The sequence below is a fragment of the Solanum tuberosum genome, unplaced genomic scaffold, assembly GCF_000226075.1.
Source record: "Solanum tuberosum cultivar DM 1-3 516 R44 unplaced genomic scaffold, SolTub_3.0 scf00076, whole genome shotgun sequence".
Lineage (NCBI taxonomy): Eukaryota > Viridiplantae > Streptophyta > Magnoliopsida > Solanales > Solanaceae > Solanum > Solanum tuberosum.
In genome coordinates this window covers 1,546,018-1,559,392 of record NW_006239000.1, presented here as the reverse complement: position 1 = coordinate 1,559,392, position 13,375 = coordinate 1,546,018, and the positions used below count along the sequence as shown (strand labels likewise).

Below are 13,375 nucleotides of genomic sequence, written 5' to 3'. Positions count from 1 at the left end.
AGAGAGAGGGGGCAAAGAGTGGGAGAAAGGTGAATTGTATATGTATATAGGTTAGATAATTGTATATTATACATATGTATTTATATATTCTGGCTAATTATACATATACAAACGTGACTAATTATACAAACTCGAAGTCAACCCGCGTAATTAATGTATAATGTTAGTCGTGAGTGGTAATTATAGCAAAACTATAGCTATGATGAGTAATTAAGTAGTATAAGTTTGTTTAACCGCGTAATTTTCCCATATCTAAACAACGGTTTAAAAAAATTATTGTGTAAATTCTATATTTAGCATGATTGCCCATATGATGTTTCAGTCCATAAATGGGCCTAAAGTACAAGCCCAACCCAGAATTACTGGACTTGGGGTTGCCATAATGGGCTCTTTTGATCAATCCTTTACCAAATAGCCACTTTTGAGGCATCAAATTTATGTTTGAGATGTAAATATAAGTTCTGACTTCTAAAACGAAAGTGAACATAAGTAAGAGCAACCCACTTTTCCGTAGCGCCCCTTCCACAAGCAAAAGCACAACACGTGCGCCTTATCTAACGAACATAAAAATTATAATATAACAACAATGATATATTACAATTATCCAAAATGAACAAATCAACTTTTCTATTAATAACCAACAATTACAAATTTTATCTAAAATAACCAACAAATTGAACCATTTTATCTTTGATGAAGTCAAAGCAAAACCCAACTTCTTCAAGTACCCTTTCATCAGCACCATTCCTAATTATTGGTGGAAAAAAAAGCCCAAAAGCAGTAACCACCACAAACCCAACCGTTAACAGGCCCGAAACAAAGCCCGGTAACCGCCATGTATCCTTCAAACACCTCTTAACACCAATCTCCACCATCACACAAAGCCCGTGTAACACAAAAAAGCCCGTCATTTCCCAAGAAGGGCTCACACGATTAACGTAATAAAACAAAAGCTCATGCATTAAACCGGATACGACAAAAGTTGCCAGCATGGCAACACGTAGGGCCCACGTTCTCCCGACAACTTCTGACAATGCTGACCTCACAGGGTTATATATGGTGAGACGCAGTGTATTGGTTACGGTGAGGTTCCACCTATTTCCCCAAAAATCTTGAAGGGAAGTTGATAAATAAGGTTCATTTGATGGTGGCTCTAATTCTAACTCAAACCCCACTAAGATTATTTTAACAATATTGCTAGATAATGCTACAAGAATATCAATCATGAGAAAAACCAAGAAACAATAACAAATCAAGATTAATTTAGGGTGGAGTTGACTTTTGTGATGAAAAGTCAACTCCAAGAAAATTGCAAAAAGGACAAATTCTAAACCTAGATTTAATGGGATTTTCTTGGTGGAGTTTTTCATATTTTGTTTGGATCTTAGAGGAAGGGAAGCCATAAAAATGAATATAGGAAGATTTGTTGCATTTTTTTGTGTGAAAGAAGAAAGAGGGCCTTGATTAAAAGCAAAAAGGAGGAGTTTGAAATTGGCAAGCCAAGTAATGAAAAAAGTGGTGAGTCCTATAAGAAATGAAGAAGAAAAGTAAAGTGGGAGAATTGTGAAGAGGTAAAAAATGGGAAGAAGTGAAATTAGCCTTGGAATACCTTTGGGGATTTTGGATGATATGAAATAGGAGTAACAAAGAGAGAGGATGATAGAGAGACAAATGTTAATTGATGACATTTTCTTGGACTTTGGTTGCTTATTTGGATTTCCCCCCTCTCTTTATGATTTATAGCACTAACAAAAGGAGAGTGTGTGTGTGTTTTCTATTGATCTATTTTCACCTACCAAACTAGAGTACTTAAAAGTGAATTAAGTAAGGACCACAAATGGGATATACATGTGTCACACCAAAGAAAGCACAACTACAAGTAATAATGTAGGTTTTTTTTTTTTTTTTCATCTGGTCCGATATTCGCATTAGGGTTCGATTATTATAGATTTGTGTCACCGTAGAACCCCATTTGAGGAGAAACACGCTTTGTACAGGATCTTTTCATATTCATGACTCGAATCCAAAACCTTTAATTAAGGAATGAACAAACTCATCTACTGCATCACATTTTTTGTTGGTAATAATGTAAGGATTGTTTGGTTTGAATTACAAATTATAATGAAATTAGTTATATTTTAATTAGTTATTCTGATATTATGATTGTTTGATTTGTTATATAAAAATAATATACATTGATTTTATAAAAAATATTTATTTATTAAAATACCCTTAACCTTATTAAACATAAAAAGATTTTGAGGATGTCATGATCTTTTTTGTCACTTACATAATTTTATCTTGCTCTATCATTCTATCCTAATATTGATTATTAATTCTAATATAATTTATCCTAAAGTTAATAACCAAACAAGAAATCAAATAGTATTACTAATTTTTATTTCAAAAATATCTAGCCTAACATACTAAAAGATACCTCATACCAAAAAATTTTAAATCAATAAATGCTACATTCATATAAAACATGAAGTACACTGAAAAAATTCATTAGAGTATACAATTTGTTAGTTTATTATGTGAAGTGTTTCTTTTCTCCGTATCTAAGATAACCTCCATTTCAATTTGTTTATCGGTTTTAACTTGACTTGAAATTTTAAAATGTAAATAAAAATTTTAAATCTCTTAATCTTAAATTAAAGATACGTAAACCTCTTAGTTATTACAGTGGCAAATGATCTCCTTTGATGATCTATTGCACTAGCAAAAAGGAGTGTGTGTGTTTTACTTTTTTATTGACTTCAAATTGACCTATTTTTAACTACCAAATATAGTTAAAAGTGAATGAAATAAAGACCACAAAAGGGTTATACCTTTGGTACCACACAAAAGCAATTAATAGTGTAGTAGTATAATTTTAACACGACACTTCACCCCGTTATGGCTATAGCCCACCAAACATCCAACGTTCCAAACTATACCATTCAAAAAATACACTTTCAATCACACAATAAGCAAATCCCTCACGTGAGATCTGAGTGGATAAATATACGCATATCTGTATCTTACTCATACTTCGTGGAGGTAGAAAAATTGTTTATGAATGATTCTTTGCTCAAGTACACCTATACAAATTAGTAATGAAAAGGAAAAACAACAATACAGAAAACAGGACAATTAATAAGGAAAGTTGTAGAGTATTCAGAAAAGAAACATTAACAACAAAAAAATAATGCGATGACCAATACACAATAAATAACATAAGGTAGCATATATCAAAGACAAGAAACTACATCAATAATAAGGCTAATGCTACAACAAATAACATACTACCTACTACAACCAAAGCCTAATCATGTTGGAAAACAAGACAACACTAAACTATCTTCTAACAATTTTACTCTAACTCGTGACCTCCATATCTAAATTAAAGGCATATACTCAATAAGTTGAAGTTGCACTATGTCCTGTTTAATCACCTCTCTCCAATATTTCTTCGGCATATATCTACCTCTCTTCGTATCCATTATATCCAACCTCTCACACCTTTTCATTGGGCCATCTGCCCACTCCTCTTCACATATCCAAACCATTTTATTCTACTTCTCTCATCACGTTCACCACAAATGCAACTCCTTTCTTGTTTCGAATATTCTCATTCTTAATGTCATCTCTCCTAGTATGCTCACACATCTATCTCAATATCCTCATTCTCGCAACTTGAACCTTCTAAACATAAGAGATCTTAATTGAACAACATTCCACCTCATACAATAAAGTCAGTTTAATTACCATTCTATAGAACTTAGTTCTTGGACGTAAGATAAAAGTTGAATATATGTGTATGAAAAGACCAGGTCTTAAACTTACCAATAGTGTTTATATAATACCAAAAGTGAAAAGTACAATTATCCAAATTGCACAAATCAACTTTTCTATTAGTATCCAAAATTACAAATTTTATCAAAAATTACAAATTTTATCAAAAATTACAAATTGAAGCATTTTATCTTTAAGGAAATCAAAGCAAAACCCAACTTCTTCAAGTATACTTTCATCTACACCATTCCTAATAATTGGTGGGAAAAAAAGCCCAAATGCAGTAACTACCACAAACCCAACCGTTAACGGGCCCAAAACAAGCCCGGGAAACCGCCACGTATCCTTCAAAACCTTCTTTACTTCAATCTCCACCACTAAACAAAGCCCGTGTAACACAAAAAAGCCCGTTATTTCTCCGGAAGGTCTCACTCCATTATTAACGTAGTAAAATATCAGCTCATGCATTAAACCCGAAACTAAAAAAGTTGCCAGCGAGGCACTATGTTGGGCCCACTTTCTACCAATCACATTCAACAACACTAACCTCACCGGATTATATACAGTGCAACGCAGTGTATGTGTTACGGTGAGGTTCCATCTTCTTCCCCAAAAATCCTGTAGCGAAGTTGAGAAATAAGGCTCATTCGATGGTGATTCAATTTCTATGTCTAAACACAGAAAATGCTTGACGATAAGAGAAGATAACGCAATTAGTATATCAATCATAAGGAAAATCATCACGCAGTAGAAAATCAACACTAATTTTGGATGAATTTCACTTTTGTGATGAAGAATAATCTCCATGATTACAGCGAATAGAACAACTTGTACAGCTGAATTCATCGGTTTTTTTCTGTTTTGGTTCGGGGTAAAGGTAGTTCTGAGAGGGAGAGCGGCTATGGAAATGAATACGGGGAGTGATATGATTTTCGGATTGGGTGCATTGATAATCAACGGACCTTGATCGAAAGCGAAGAGTACGAGCTTGAAGATGGCAAGCCAAGTAATGGAGAAAGTGGTGATTGCTGTGAGAAATGCAGAAGAAAAGTAAAGTGGGAGAATTGTGAAGAGGTAAAAAATGGGGAGAAGTGAAATTAGCCTTGGAATACCTTTTGGGATTTTGGCAGAGAAGAAATAGCAGTAACAAAGAGAGGGAATTACAGAGAAACAAATATAATTTGAAGACATTTTTTTTTTGAGATTAAAAAAAAAATAACTTTTAACTATATCACAAGTTTTAATATATTATAGATCTATGGTAATGTCTTCTATTTATGGACCTTGAGAAATGATGTGAAAATGTGTACTGTACGTAAGTTAATTGTGCAAAGTTTGTTTGTTTATTCATTCATATATTGTGAGTGAAATCTTACTTTTTAAGTAAACTAATCACATAAGTTGTGCGAAAAATTAGTAAGAATTGAACGTATTGAATCTTAACATAATTTCAAAGTTAAACGTGTTTAAACAAGAATAGTATTAGAATGAATGGTCAAGTTACATCCCTCCCTTGAAAATTGACAAGGGATGGCTAAATATTACTTAAAAAACGTGTGAGACCACAAATTTTAAAAGTCTTAGTCGCACAAAAGAAACCACGATTGGAAGTAATAATATATATATATAGTACTACATTTGCACCCAAAAGAATTGAAAACGTTAACTTCATCATTCAAAAATTACACTTATATAAATAGTATGTTTACACTAAATCAAATGAAAAAATACATAGCATTTTTATTGTTCTTCCCTACTCCATTATTTTATTAGTGTTGCAACCTCAAAAAATAAAATAAAAAGTATGAATCAGTGAGAATATTTTCAAAATATAAATCATACATCTAATGAATCAAATTCTACTTTCAGATGAGAAAAAAAAAACTACATAAAAGTAGCAGGAAACAAAATTGGAAATAGTACAGTTGATTCTTCCAGAGGTACTATCGTGCTGATTTGATAACATTGTGTACTTTTATCTATATTTGTATCTAAAAGCATTTCGCACCTGAGTATAATTCATCTAAAAACACATGTATGTTCACTTCGTTTATGTTCGGTCTTCTTGCTTTCTCCCCCCAGCTTATTATTTGTCCCTCGTAGCTGTAAAGACAAAAACGTTTAACTATTGTTCATTATCTGGTTTTGTACCTTCATTTTCAACTTCATGAGAAGAGGCTGTACTGTTGTTGTGTATCCTCAAGTAGTGAGGATGAGGGTGCATCTGATGGTATCTCTGCATTTTGAGACTGCATTGGAGATGCTAACGTATCAGATGGTGCATCGTCAGCAGCCAACTCCAGCTTTGACACTTCAGTAGTATCAGATGGTGCATCGCCAGTAACCAACTCCAATTTTGACCCTTCAGTAGTATCAGATGGTGCGTCCTCAGCCGCCAACTCCAATTTTGACACTTCAGTAGTATCAGATGGGGTGTTGTCAGCAGCCAACTCCAATTTTGACCCTTCAGTAGCATCAGATGGTGCGTCCTCAGCAGCCAACTCCACTTTTGACACTTCAGTAGTATCAGATGGTGCTTTGTCAACAGCCAAATCCACTTTTGACACTTCAGCAGTATAAACTTCAGTAGCATCAAATGGTGCATCGTCAGCAGCCAACTTCAACTTTGAAACTTCAGTAGCATCAAATGGTGCATCGTCAGCAGCCAACTTCAACTTTGAAACTTCAGTAGCATCAAATGGTGCATCGTCAGCAGCCAACTTCAACTTTGAAACTTCAGTAGCATCAAATGGTGCATCGTCAGCAGCCAACTTCAACTTTGAAACTTCAGTAGCATCAAATGGTGCATCGTCAGCAGCCAACTTCAACTTTGAAACTTCAGTAGCATCAAATGGTGCATCGTCAGCAGCCAACTTCAACTTTGAAACTTCAGTAGCATCAAATGGTGCATCGTCAGCAGCCAACTTCAACTTTGACACCTCAGGAGTATCAGATGGTGCATAGTCAGCAGCCAACTCCAACTTTGACACTTCAGTAAGCAGTCAAATGGTGCATCGTCAGCAGCCAACTTCAACTTTGACACCTCAGGAGTATCAGATGGTGCATAGTCAGCAGCCAACTCCAACTTTGACACTTCAGTAATAAGTGGGGTTTCATCATCTCCGTTTACAGATGGTGCTGGAGATGCATCAGGAGTAGTTGATGATGCTCCACTAATTGAAGGTGCAGGGGATGCATCAGGTGAAGCAGCAGTATAGGGGGACATAGAGCCATTCATAGATCTTGCTGGTGATGCATCAGATGCAACAGTACTTGCAGGAGACTCTATATCGTCCGCTGTCTGCTGAAGGCTCCAGTACATGATGCTGGCAGTGAGAGTGAGGATCATCTTTTGGTTAACCTGTCCACACGTGACCCCAAGAAGGATAGTTTCATAATCAGGTCTCAGGAATACATCTTTGCACAGAAAAGAATATAGGATGAAGCAGACGCAGGCATACTTTTCTCTGTATTGTAAGTGGACAAAGAATGGTCTGTTTTTTACCCCACCCACCCCATCAGAAGGATCAATAGTGTTCCCATTACCCTCCATCCAGCGTGACTCGAACCTTCACCCTACCAGTTGATGGCGGAGATGCTCAACAACTAGAGCTAGTCTCACTTGTCAAAAAGTCTCTGTTTTAAACATGTCTTAAAAGTCCTAGAAAGTTTTAAAAAAATTTTACCTTGGAAAGTTTGTGTTGTATCTATCTGGTTCTTGTTAAGCTGCTTACTATAATGGATACAGGAACTACTAGCAACAATTCAACATGACAGCATACTCACCTCCATGATATCCTCAGGCAACAGAAAGATAGAACACCCAAGTTTCCGTGCAACACTGATGATATAAGTAGCATTCAACTTCTTTTCCTCATCTGTCACGGAACAAAAGAAATTTCAGTTTGGAGCACTGCATCCCATAAGATGACAATAAGTAGAATGAAAAATCAGAATGTGTAAAACCCTGTTGTACTATGACCCTTTTGAGAAACTTGATATTCTTTTGGATGATGTTAGATAGAAGACCGCAAGCATTAAAAGCCTAGAAGGTAAGTTGCACCCTCTAGAAATTCAAATTCCTCAATCCATATTTTTAACACTAAGGAAGAGTTAAAAGCTAGCTGTTCACGCTAGAAAGTTGAATTCAATATTGCAAGTGTAAGTTGACATTCTTGATTGTGCAAGTGAAAGAGAAGCCTTTGGCAGTTAACGGAGAGTGACTGGGAAATGACCTTCCTCCATGCCCCAAGAAGAGAAAAATTAAATTTTGCACAAATAAACTCCATACCACTTTCACCCTTGGTGACAAGATTCCAATTAACAACCCTTGGCTCCACAGCACTGAGAAGCTCGAGAAAGAATAATCCATTTGAAAGGCTCTTATCCTAAACAAAAACCACTAATTGTAAGTAAAAATCACATAGACAAAGTTGAAATTACGCCAATTGAACAGGAACTGGTGATACTTCACCTTAAAACTCTCCATTTTAGATGTTCTTCCAGTGTTTTTGACTTTTTTGTTTGCCCAAGCGAGAATATCAGCATCAGTAATCTCCTTCCCTCGGAAACGCGATCTCAAGTTCTTCAAAAGCTGAAGCATATTAAACCTCATCAACTGCCACAGGAAAGCTGGAAAAGAATGTATATATGAATACATAAGTGATGTGCTAAGAAGCACTAATTACAAGGCTTACATATGTCGTAAAGCATGTCATTGAAGAAGCAAAACTAAGGTATTGAGTTGCATGAACAACATAATCACATGAAAAAACACACAAGATCAAAAAGTTCACTGTTGAGGATGCATAATAACAGATCATCAGTAAGGAGGGGCTCACGGATTAGGTAAGACTGATATACCATGAATTATGATGATTCAATATGTGCAACCACATTTACAAGCTTTGAGAATAATACAACTAAAATTCTGCATCCGTTAAAATTATTATCCAATTTTCGAGACTACTCATTTAAAGGGTCCTGGAAGATTTCTTTACTTTTAGCACCACAATAACTGGACACATCTTACTATGTAAGAAAAATGTTGTGTCTTAGCTTGCTAGCTTATTGAAGATGAATCATTATACACATCACACAGAGAATGATTATAGTGGGAAAACAACCCAAAAGTTCCTTGATGGAATCATTTATAATACATAATACCATCAATAAGCTTGAATAAAGTAATAGCCCAATTGTATTAATCATAGAATCTTGGAAACTCATAAAGCTTGGAAGTGATTACGCTCACACATAGACAAGAAGAGAAATAAGCCTCACTTTTCACATGTGAAACAAACACAATAGATTCTGAGACATTACCAAGTATAAGCTTCTTATTCCCTTGGACAAAATCGTTTCCTCCCACATTTACAAGGGAAAGCTTCAACTGCTTCCCAATCTTGACAACTTGGTTGCAGTTTTCAACTTTCCTAAACGGCATTTTTATTGGAGGTTTGGTTGAGTGCTTCCAATTAACAGATCCTGGAGAAACCTTGTCCAACACCTCCAGAAGTACCCATCTACAAAAATGAATGGTAAAGTTGAGGCAGAGCTAAATTCTACCTACAAATTCCAGTTACAACTTTTACTAGCAGATGTCCTTTTTCATATCTGGAGTGATCCATGTAACAAGACCAATCACTTACCCATTTCTTACATCTTCAAACAAATTATTGACATAAGAGTTTATCCCAAGACTATTAATCCATAATCGAAAGCATCTCTCCTCTCTGGAAATTAGCTCATCATCTGTCATCATCTCTGCAAAGGATACCTTCTTGCTGTCTGTAGACAACCCACTCCTGAAAAAGAAACCAATTTCTCAAAATTGGCCATCTGCTTCAACTAAAAAACTAGCATCACCCTCTCCTTTAGCGACTCAAACCAAAACCAAAATAATATAACAAGAAAACTGAAAACGCAGAGATCAGCCTCATTCATACTTAGAATGACAACAGAAGGCTCCAGAACTTCATTAAATGTTAAGGGCAGATGGTGACTTTTGTAGGCACATTGCTTTTTGAATCTAAGTGGAGCATCAATCAGGAATATTTGCAAAATAGATATCTCAAGCAATGAAAGAAAAGAGAGGAAAATATAGTCGTGCATGCACAACAAAATACATGATTGGATTATACAGCGGTTAAAATATTCCTCAAAAATAATGTGACTACCCCTCTTGTGCTTCTATGATTATGTTTCCAAGTATCATACTGAGCACAACAACAAAAGGAGCTACAAAAGATATATATATATATATATATATAAAAAAGTGTAGCCACGCTAGGGTCCTACCTCTACTGGAATATTTGTGCAACAAAAGCAAGATATAAATTGGTTGAACCTTCAACTATGTCCTAATTATCATACCGCGGACAACCACAAAAGGAGCCACAAAAAGATAAAAAGAGAGAAGCCATGTTAGTTTCCTACCTCTGATGGAATATTTGTGCAACAAAAGCAAGATTTAAATTGGATGAGCCTTCAACTATGTCCTTAGGATCTAGGTATCTTTTGCAATCCATTTTCTCTGCATGCTCAAGAACTAAGTTAGCTCTCTCGGTGGGATCCTTGACATCCAAGGTTGCTGGGCTGCAATGCTCTGGTGCAAGTACATTAAGCAGGTAAGCATAGGCCTCCCCATCCTACATGAAAGAGCATAAATATGTAATTGCCAAGAGGCCAATATGCTTTAAAATCCAAATGGGTGAACATTAGTTAAGGTTGTAGCTTAGATATTACCCCACATTATTTGTCATGTTATACCCTGACCTGGATTGGAATGTGTTTTGCATCTTCATTTCTATGATTAACTTTCTAAGGAACTTAATAAAGGAACTTTTATTTTATTTTGACAAGGCAAATAAAGTGAATTCCTTTACAGGGAACTTTTTAACTAATTGATATTGGGAGGACAGGGGGAAGATAAAGAATATATATACCTTCAAGTCAGAAGAAAAATTTGCCACAGTTTTCTTGTAACCGGCTTTCTTGAGATGAAAATTCATCCATTTTAGTAAGAGTTTTTCTGGGGCTAACCCCATGAGCTCCTCGACATCCTGAACAAGTTAACAATAATCAGATATTTGCTTGTAAAGTTCGTAGATATGCACATGGATTGGAAATAAAACTAGAGCCGCTTCGGACAAGAGAGATTAAATTACATTGCTGTCTTCCACAAGTTCCACAAGCTGAGGGGTCTTCCGGAGGTTGAGATCTGCCAATAGTTGGATCTTCAGATACCACAATCAGCAAGAAACAGGAGCAGAGAGAGCCAGAGAAAAAAGTCAGTATAATAAACACAAATCTCAAGTGCTAATGCGATTAACAAAACACAATCTGCCATAACTGTAGTGCCCTTTTATCCCTCCATAAAAGCTAGGCAGAGAACACAAAGAAATATAAATCAGGAGCTAACCTTTATGATTTGAGAAATCAGCCCAAGTACTAGGTGAGGCTGCAAGGATATAGGAAAAAAAAAACTTAAAACACACAACTCAGATGTACATTGAGGTAATGCAAATGAAGAAGGCAAGATTCAACTCACTCGTCCTTCAACCAGGTCCTGAGTGCCAATATTGACTACAGTACATCCAATAGCCTTTGCAGAATTGAGGCAAAGGGTGTGATTCTCATTTCTTTCCCATGGGTTAATTACTCGTTTCATGTTAATAGTCCGTTCATCTATGGTGCCAGGTACAGCTACATTGATCAGCTTACTAATGAACCACAGAAAGATAAGTACAATGAGCCAACAGAAACTTTCGTCATAAATTCACACATAATTTGGTGCATCACAAATTAGATTAAGTTTAAATACCATAAAAGAACTCCATCCTTTGCCAAATCAAACAAAGCATTTGAAGCTGGATCTATTGGAAGAAATTGCTTTAAGAATGGATCATCTCTTAGATAGCTGTTTATATGAGCAACATAAGATGATTTCTCTGATTCACTGATCGTGTGAAGAAGTGTAGTTGTGGAAGCCTTCAGGAAGGAAGACGAACTTTTAGAACTGCCTACTTTTGGGGCAGCTCGAGCTTGTATATTCAAGTATGTCTGTCGAACACAAGCAATTTACCATAATGTCACTAAACTGAAATTCAGATTAATGAGGTGAAAGTATAGCAAATTCCACTTTCTAGTTAATCAGCTAGAACCCCTGAAAACTTTGTTTAACTACTAGACTAATCTACATTGTTCATTTCCATTCAGTCAACAGCAATGAGTAAACAAACCAGATGAACTCATTAATACAAATAACTAGATTAAATACTCACTTTAAGGAAGCTTTCGAAATCAATCTCATCATTCACATCTGAACCCGATTCAGCCAAGATATTCCGGATCTCTTCCTCATTAAACATCTCATTGAAAGCCTTTAATTTCGCCATCAAAGGCGGTAAGTCTCCAATTGTAACTTTACCATTTTGACTCTTAACTGAAATGAACTAAGGAACCCAAAAAACAAACAAACCAACAGATTATCAACATCCACATTCAAAAAACAATACATCAGTCAAATCCAACAAGCAGAGAGAAAAGGAGTCGAAATCATACTTTCGATTTGAGGGTTCGAAGCTCCACCTGAGTGAATTGACTGTGCAGCCATTGATCAGAAACAATAACACCAACAAAAGACATCTCCCTTTCCCCTGCGATTCCCAATACTGCTGCAATAACACAAAAAGATCAAACCCCATCGAAAAAACTTCCACTTAGATTCAACAGAAACCTACAAAACTCAATAAAACCCAGAATTTCAGCAACCCCACAAAAAATTAAACACACCCAGTCAACACTAATGGGTAAATCCAAAATGGGCAAGCAAAACAAACTGTTTTATACTTCATGCAAAGCAGAGACGTCAAGTCAATGAATCTCCAATTACCCATTACTCAACATACAAAATTATCATTCCCAATCCAAACATCAAACTGAACAACCATATGATTGACTATAAGCCATTAACAAGTTACCTTACTAAAAAAACCAAAGATTTGCTTAAACCAACTTCGTTTTCTTGTTAATTTCAAGCTTTTGACTGTTTTTGTCAATGATAGAAAACTCTTCAACAGAGAGAGATGGGTGTTTGCTTCGATTTGGAGCAAAAACAGAGGAGGAAGAGAGAGAGAAGGAGAAGATTTGGGCTGTGGACACGCAAAGACTATGAAGAGATGAAACCAGTTAAGGTAATGGAGGCCCACTTTGATAATGTGGGGTAAAATAAATGCTATAAGCTTCTTCTACATTCAACAACTCATCTTTTAATTTTACACCTAAGCATTAACTCGGTTATATTCCGTTTGTCTCAATTTATGTGATATCGTTAGAATTTTCATAGTCAAATAACTTAAGTTTGACCGTAAATATGAAATCTTCGAAATATTGACAATCAAATCACTTAAGTTTGACCGTAAATATAAATATGGGTATGAAATCTTCGAAATATTTAGTGGATTTAGATATATGAAATAATAATTACGTCAAGTTAAACTTATTTGAATCTCGAAATACAAAAATATCATATAAATTGAAACAAATGCAAGTATTTTTACATAACTACATATCAATTTTATATTATTGAAGTGAG

At 35.5% G+C, this 13,375-nt stretch overlaps 3 protein-coding genes across 3 annotated transcripts; all 3 read right to left on the bottom strand.

The window, feature by feature from the left end:
• Positions 1–653: 653 nt before the first annotated feature.
• LOC102596875 (long-chain-alcohol O-fatty-acyltransferase) lies at positions 654–3,551 on the bottom strand. The gene is made up of 2 exons (XM_015308103.1): positions 3,470–3,551; positions 654–1,207 (listed from the first exon to the last, which is right to left on the bottom strand). The coding sequence occupies exons 1-2, from the start codon at positions 3,549–3,551 to the stop codon at positions 654–656; spliced, it is 636 nt and encodes a 211-aa protein (XP_015163589.1).
• Positions 3,552–3,833: 282 nt separating this feature from the next.
• Positions 3,834–4,968, bottom strand: LOC107057688 (probable long-chain-alcohol O-fatty-acyltransferase 5). The gene has a single exon (XM_015308102.1). The coding sequence runs from the start codon at positions 4,966–4,968 to the stop codon at positions 3,922–3,924; it is 1,047 nt and encodes a 348-aa protein (XP_015163588.1). The 3' UTR covers positions 3,834–3,921.
• A 1,647-nt stretch (positions 4,969–6,615) lies between these two features.
• Positions 6,616–12,973, bottom strand: LOC102596528 (fimbrin-1-like). The gene is made up of 15 exons (XM_015308177.1): positions 12,762–12,973; positions 12,343–12,452; positions 12,063–12,233; positions 11,603–11,841; positions 11,330–11,501; positions 11,201–11,239; positions 10,947–11,015; positions 10,725–10,841; positions 10,216–10,427; positions 9,429–9,584; positions 9,103–9,302; positions 8,252–8,409; positions 8,069–8,165; positions 7,564–7,655; positions 6,616–7,138 (listed from the first exon to the last, which is right to left on the bottom strand). Exons 2-15 carry the CDS (start codon positions 12,424–12,426, stop codon positions 6,704–6,706), a joined length of 2,241 nt encoding a protein of 746 aa, XP_015163663.1. The 5' UTR covers positions 12,427–12,452; positions 12,762–12,973; the 3' UTR covers positions 6,616–6,703.
• Positions 12,974–13,375: the final 402 nt, after the last annotated feature.

Bases quoted from the DNA above. Each gene is read 5' to 3' on its own strand.
- LOC107057688 (XM_015308102.1), bottom strand. From the start codon at position 4,968: ATGTCTTCAAATTATATTTGTTTCTCTGTAATTCCCTCTCTTTGTTAC.
- LOC102596875 (XM_015308103.1), bottom strand. From the start codon at position 3,551: ATGGTTTGGATATGTGAAGAGGAGTGGGCAGATGGCCCAATGAAAAGG. The intron at 1,208-3,469 runs GTAGATATATGC...ATATTCTTGTAG, and splicing joins TATAATGGATACGAAGAGAG to CATTATCTAGCAATATTGTT.
- LOC102596528 (XM_015308177.1), bottom strand. From the start codon at position 12,426: ATGTCTTTTGTTGGTGTTATTGTTTCTGATCAATGGCTGCACAGTCAA. The intron at 12,234-12,342 runs GTATGATTTCGA...TGGGTTCCTTAG, and splicing joins TTCGAACCCTCAAATCGAAA to TTCATTTCAGTTAAGAGTCA. The intron at 8,410-9,102 runs GTAATGTCTCAG...ATTCTTTTCCAG, and splicing joins GAATAAGAAGCTTATACTTG to CTTTCCTGTGGCAGTTGATG.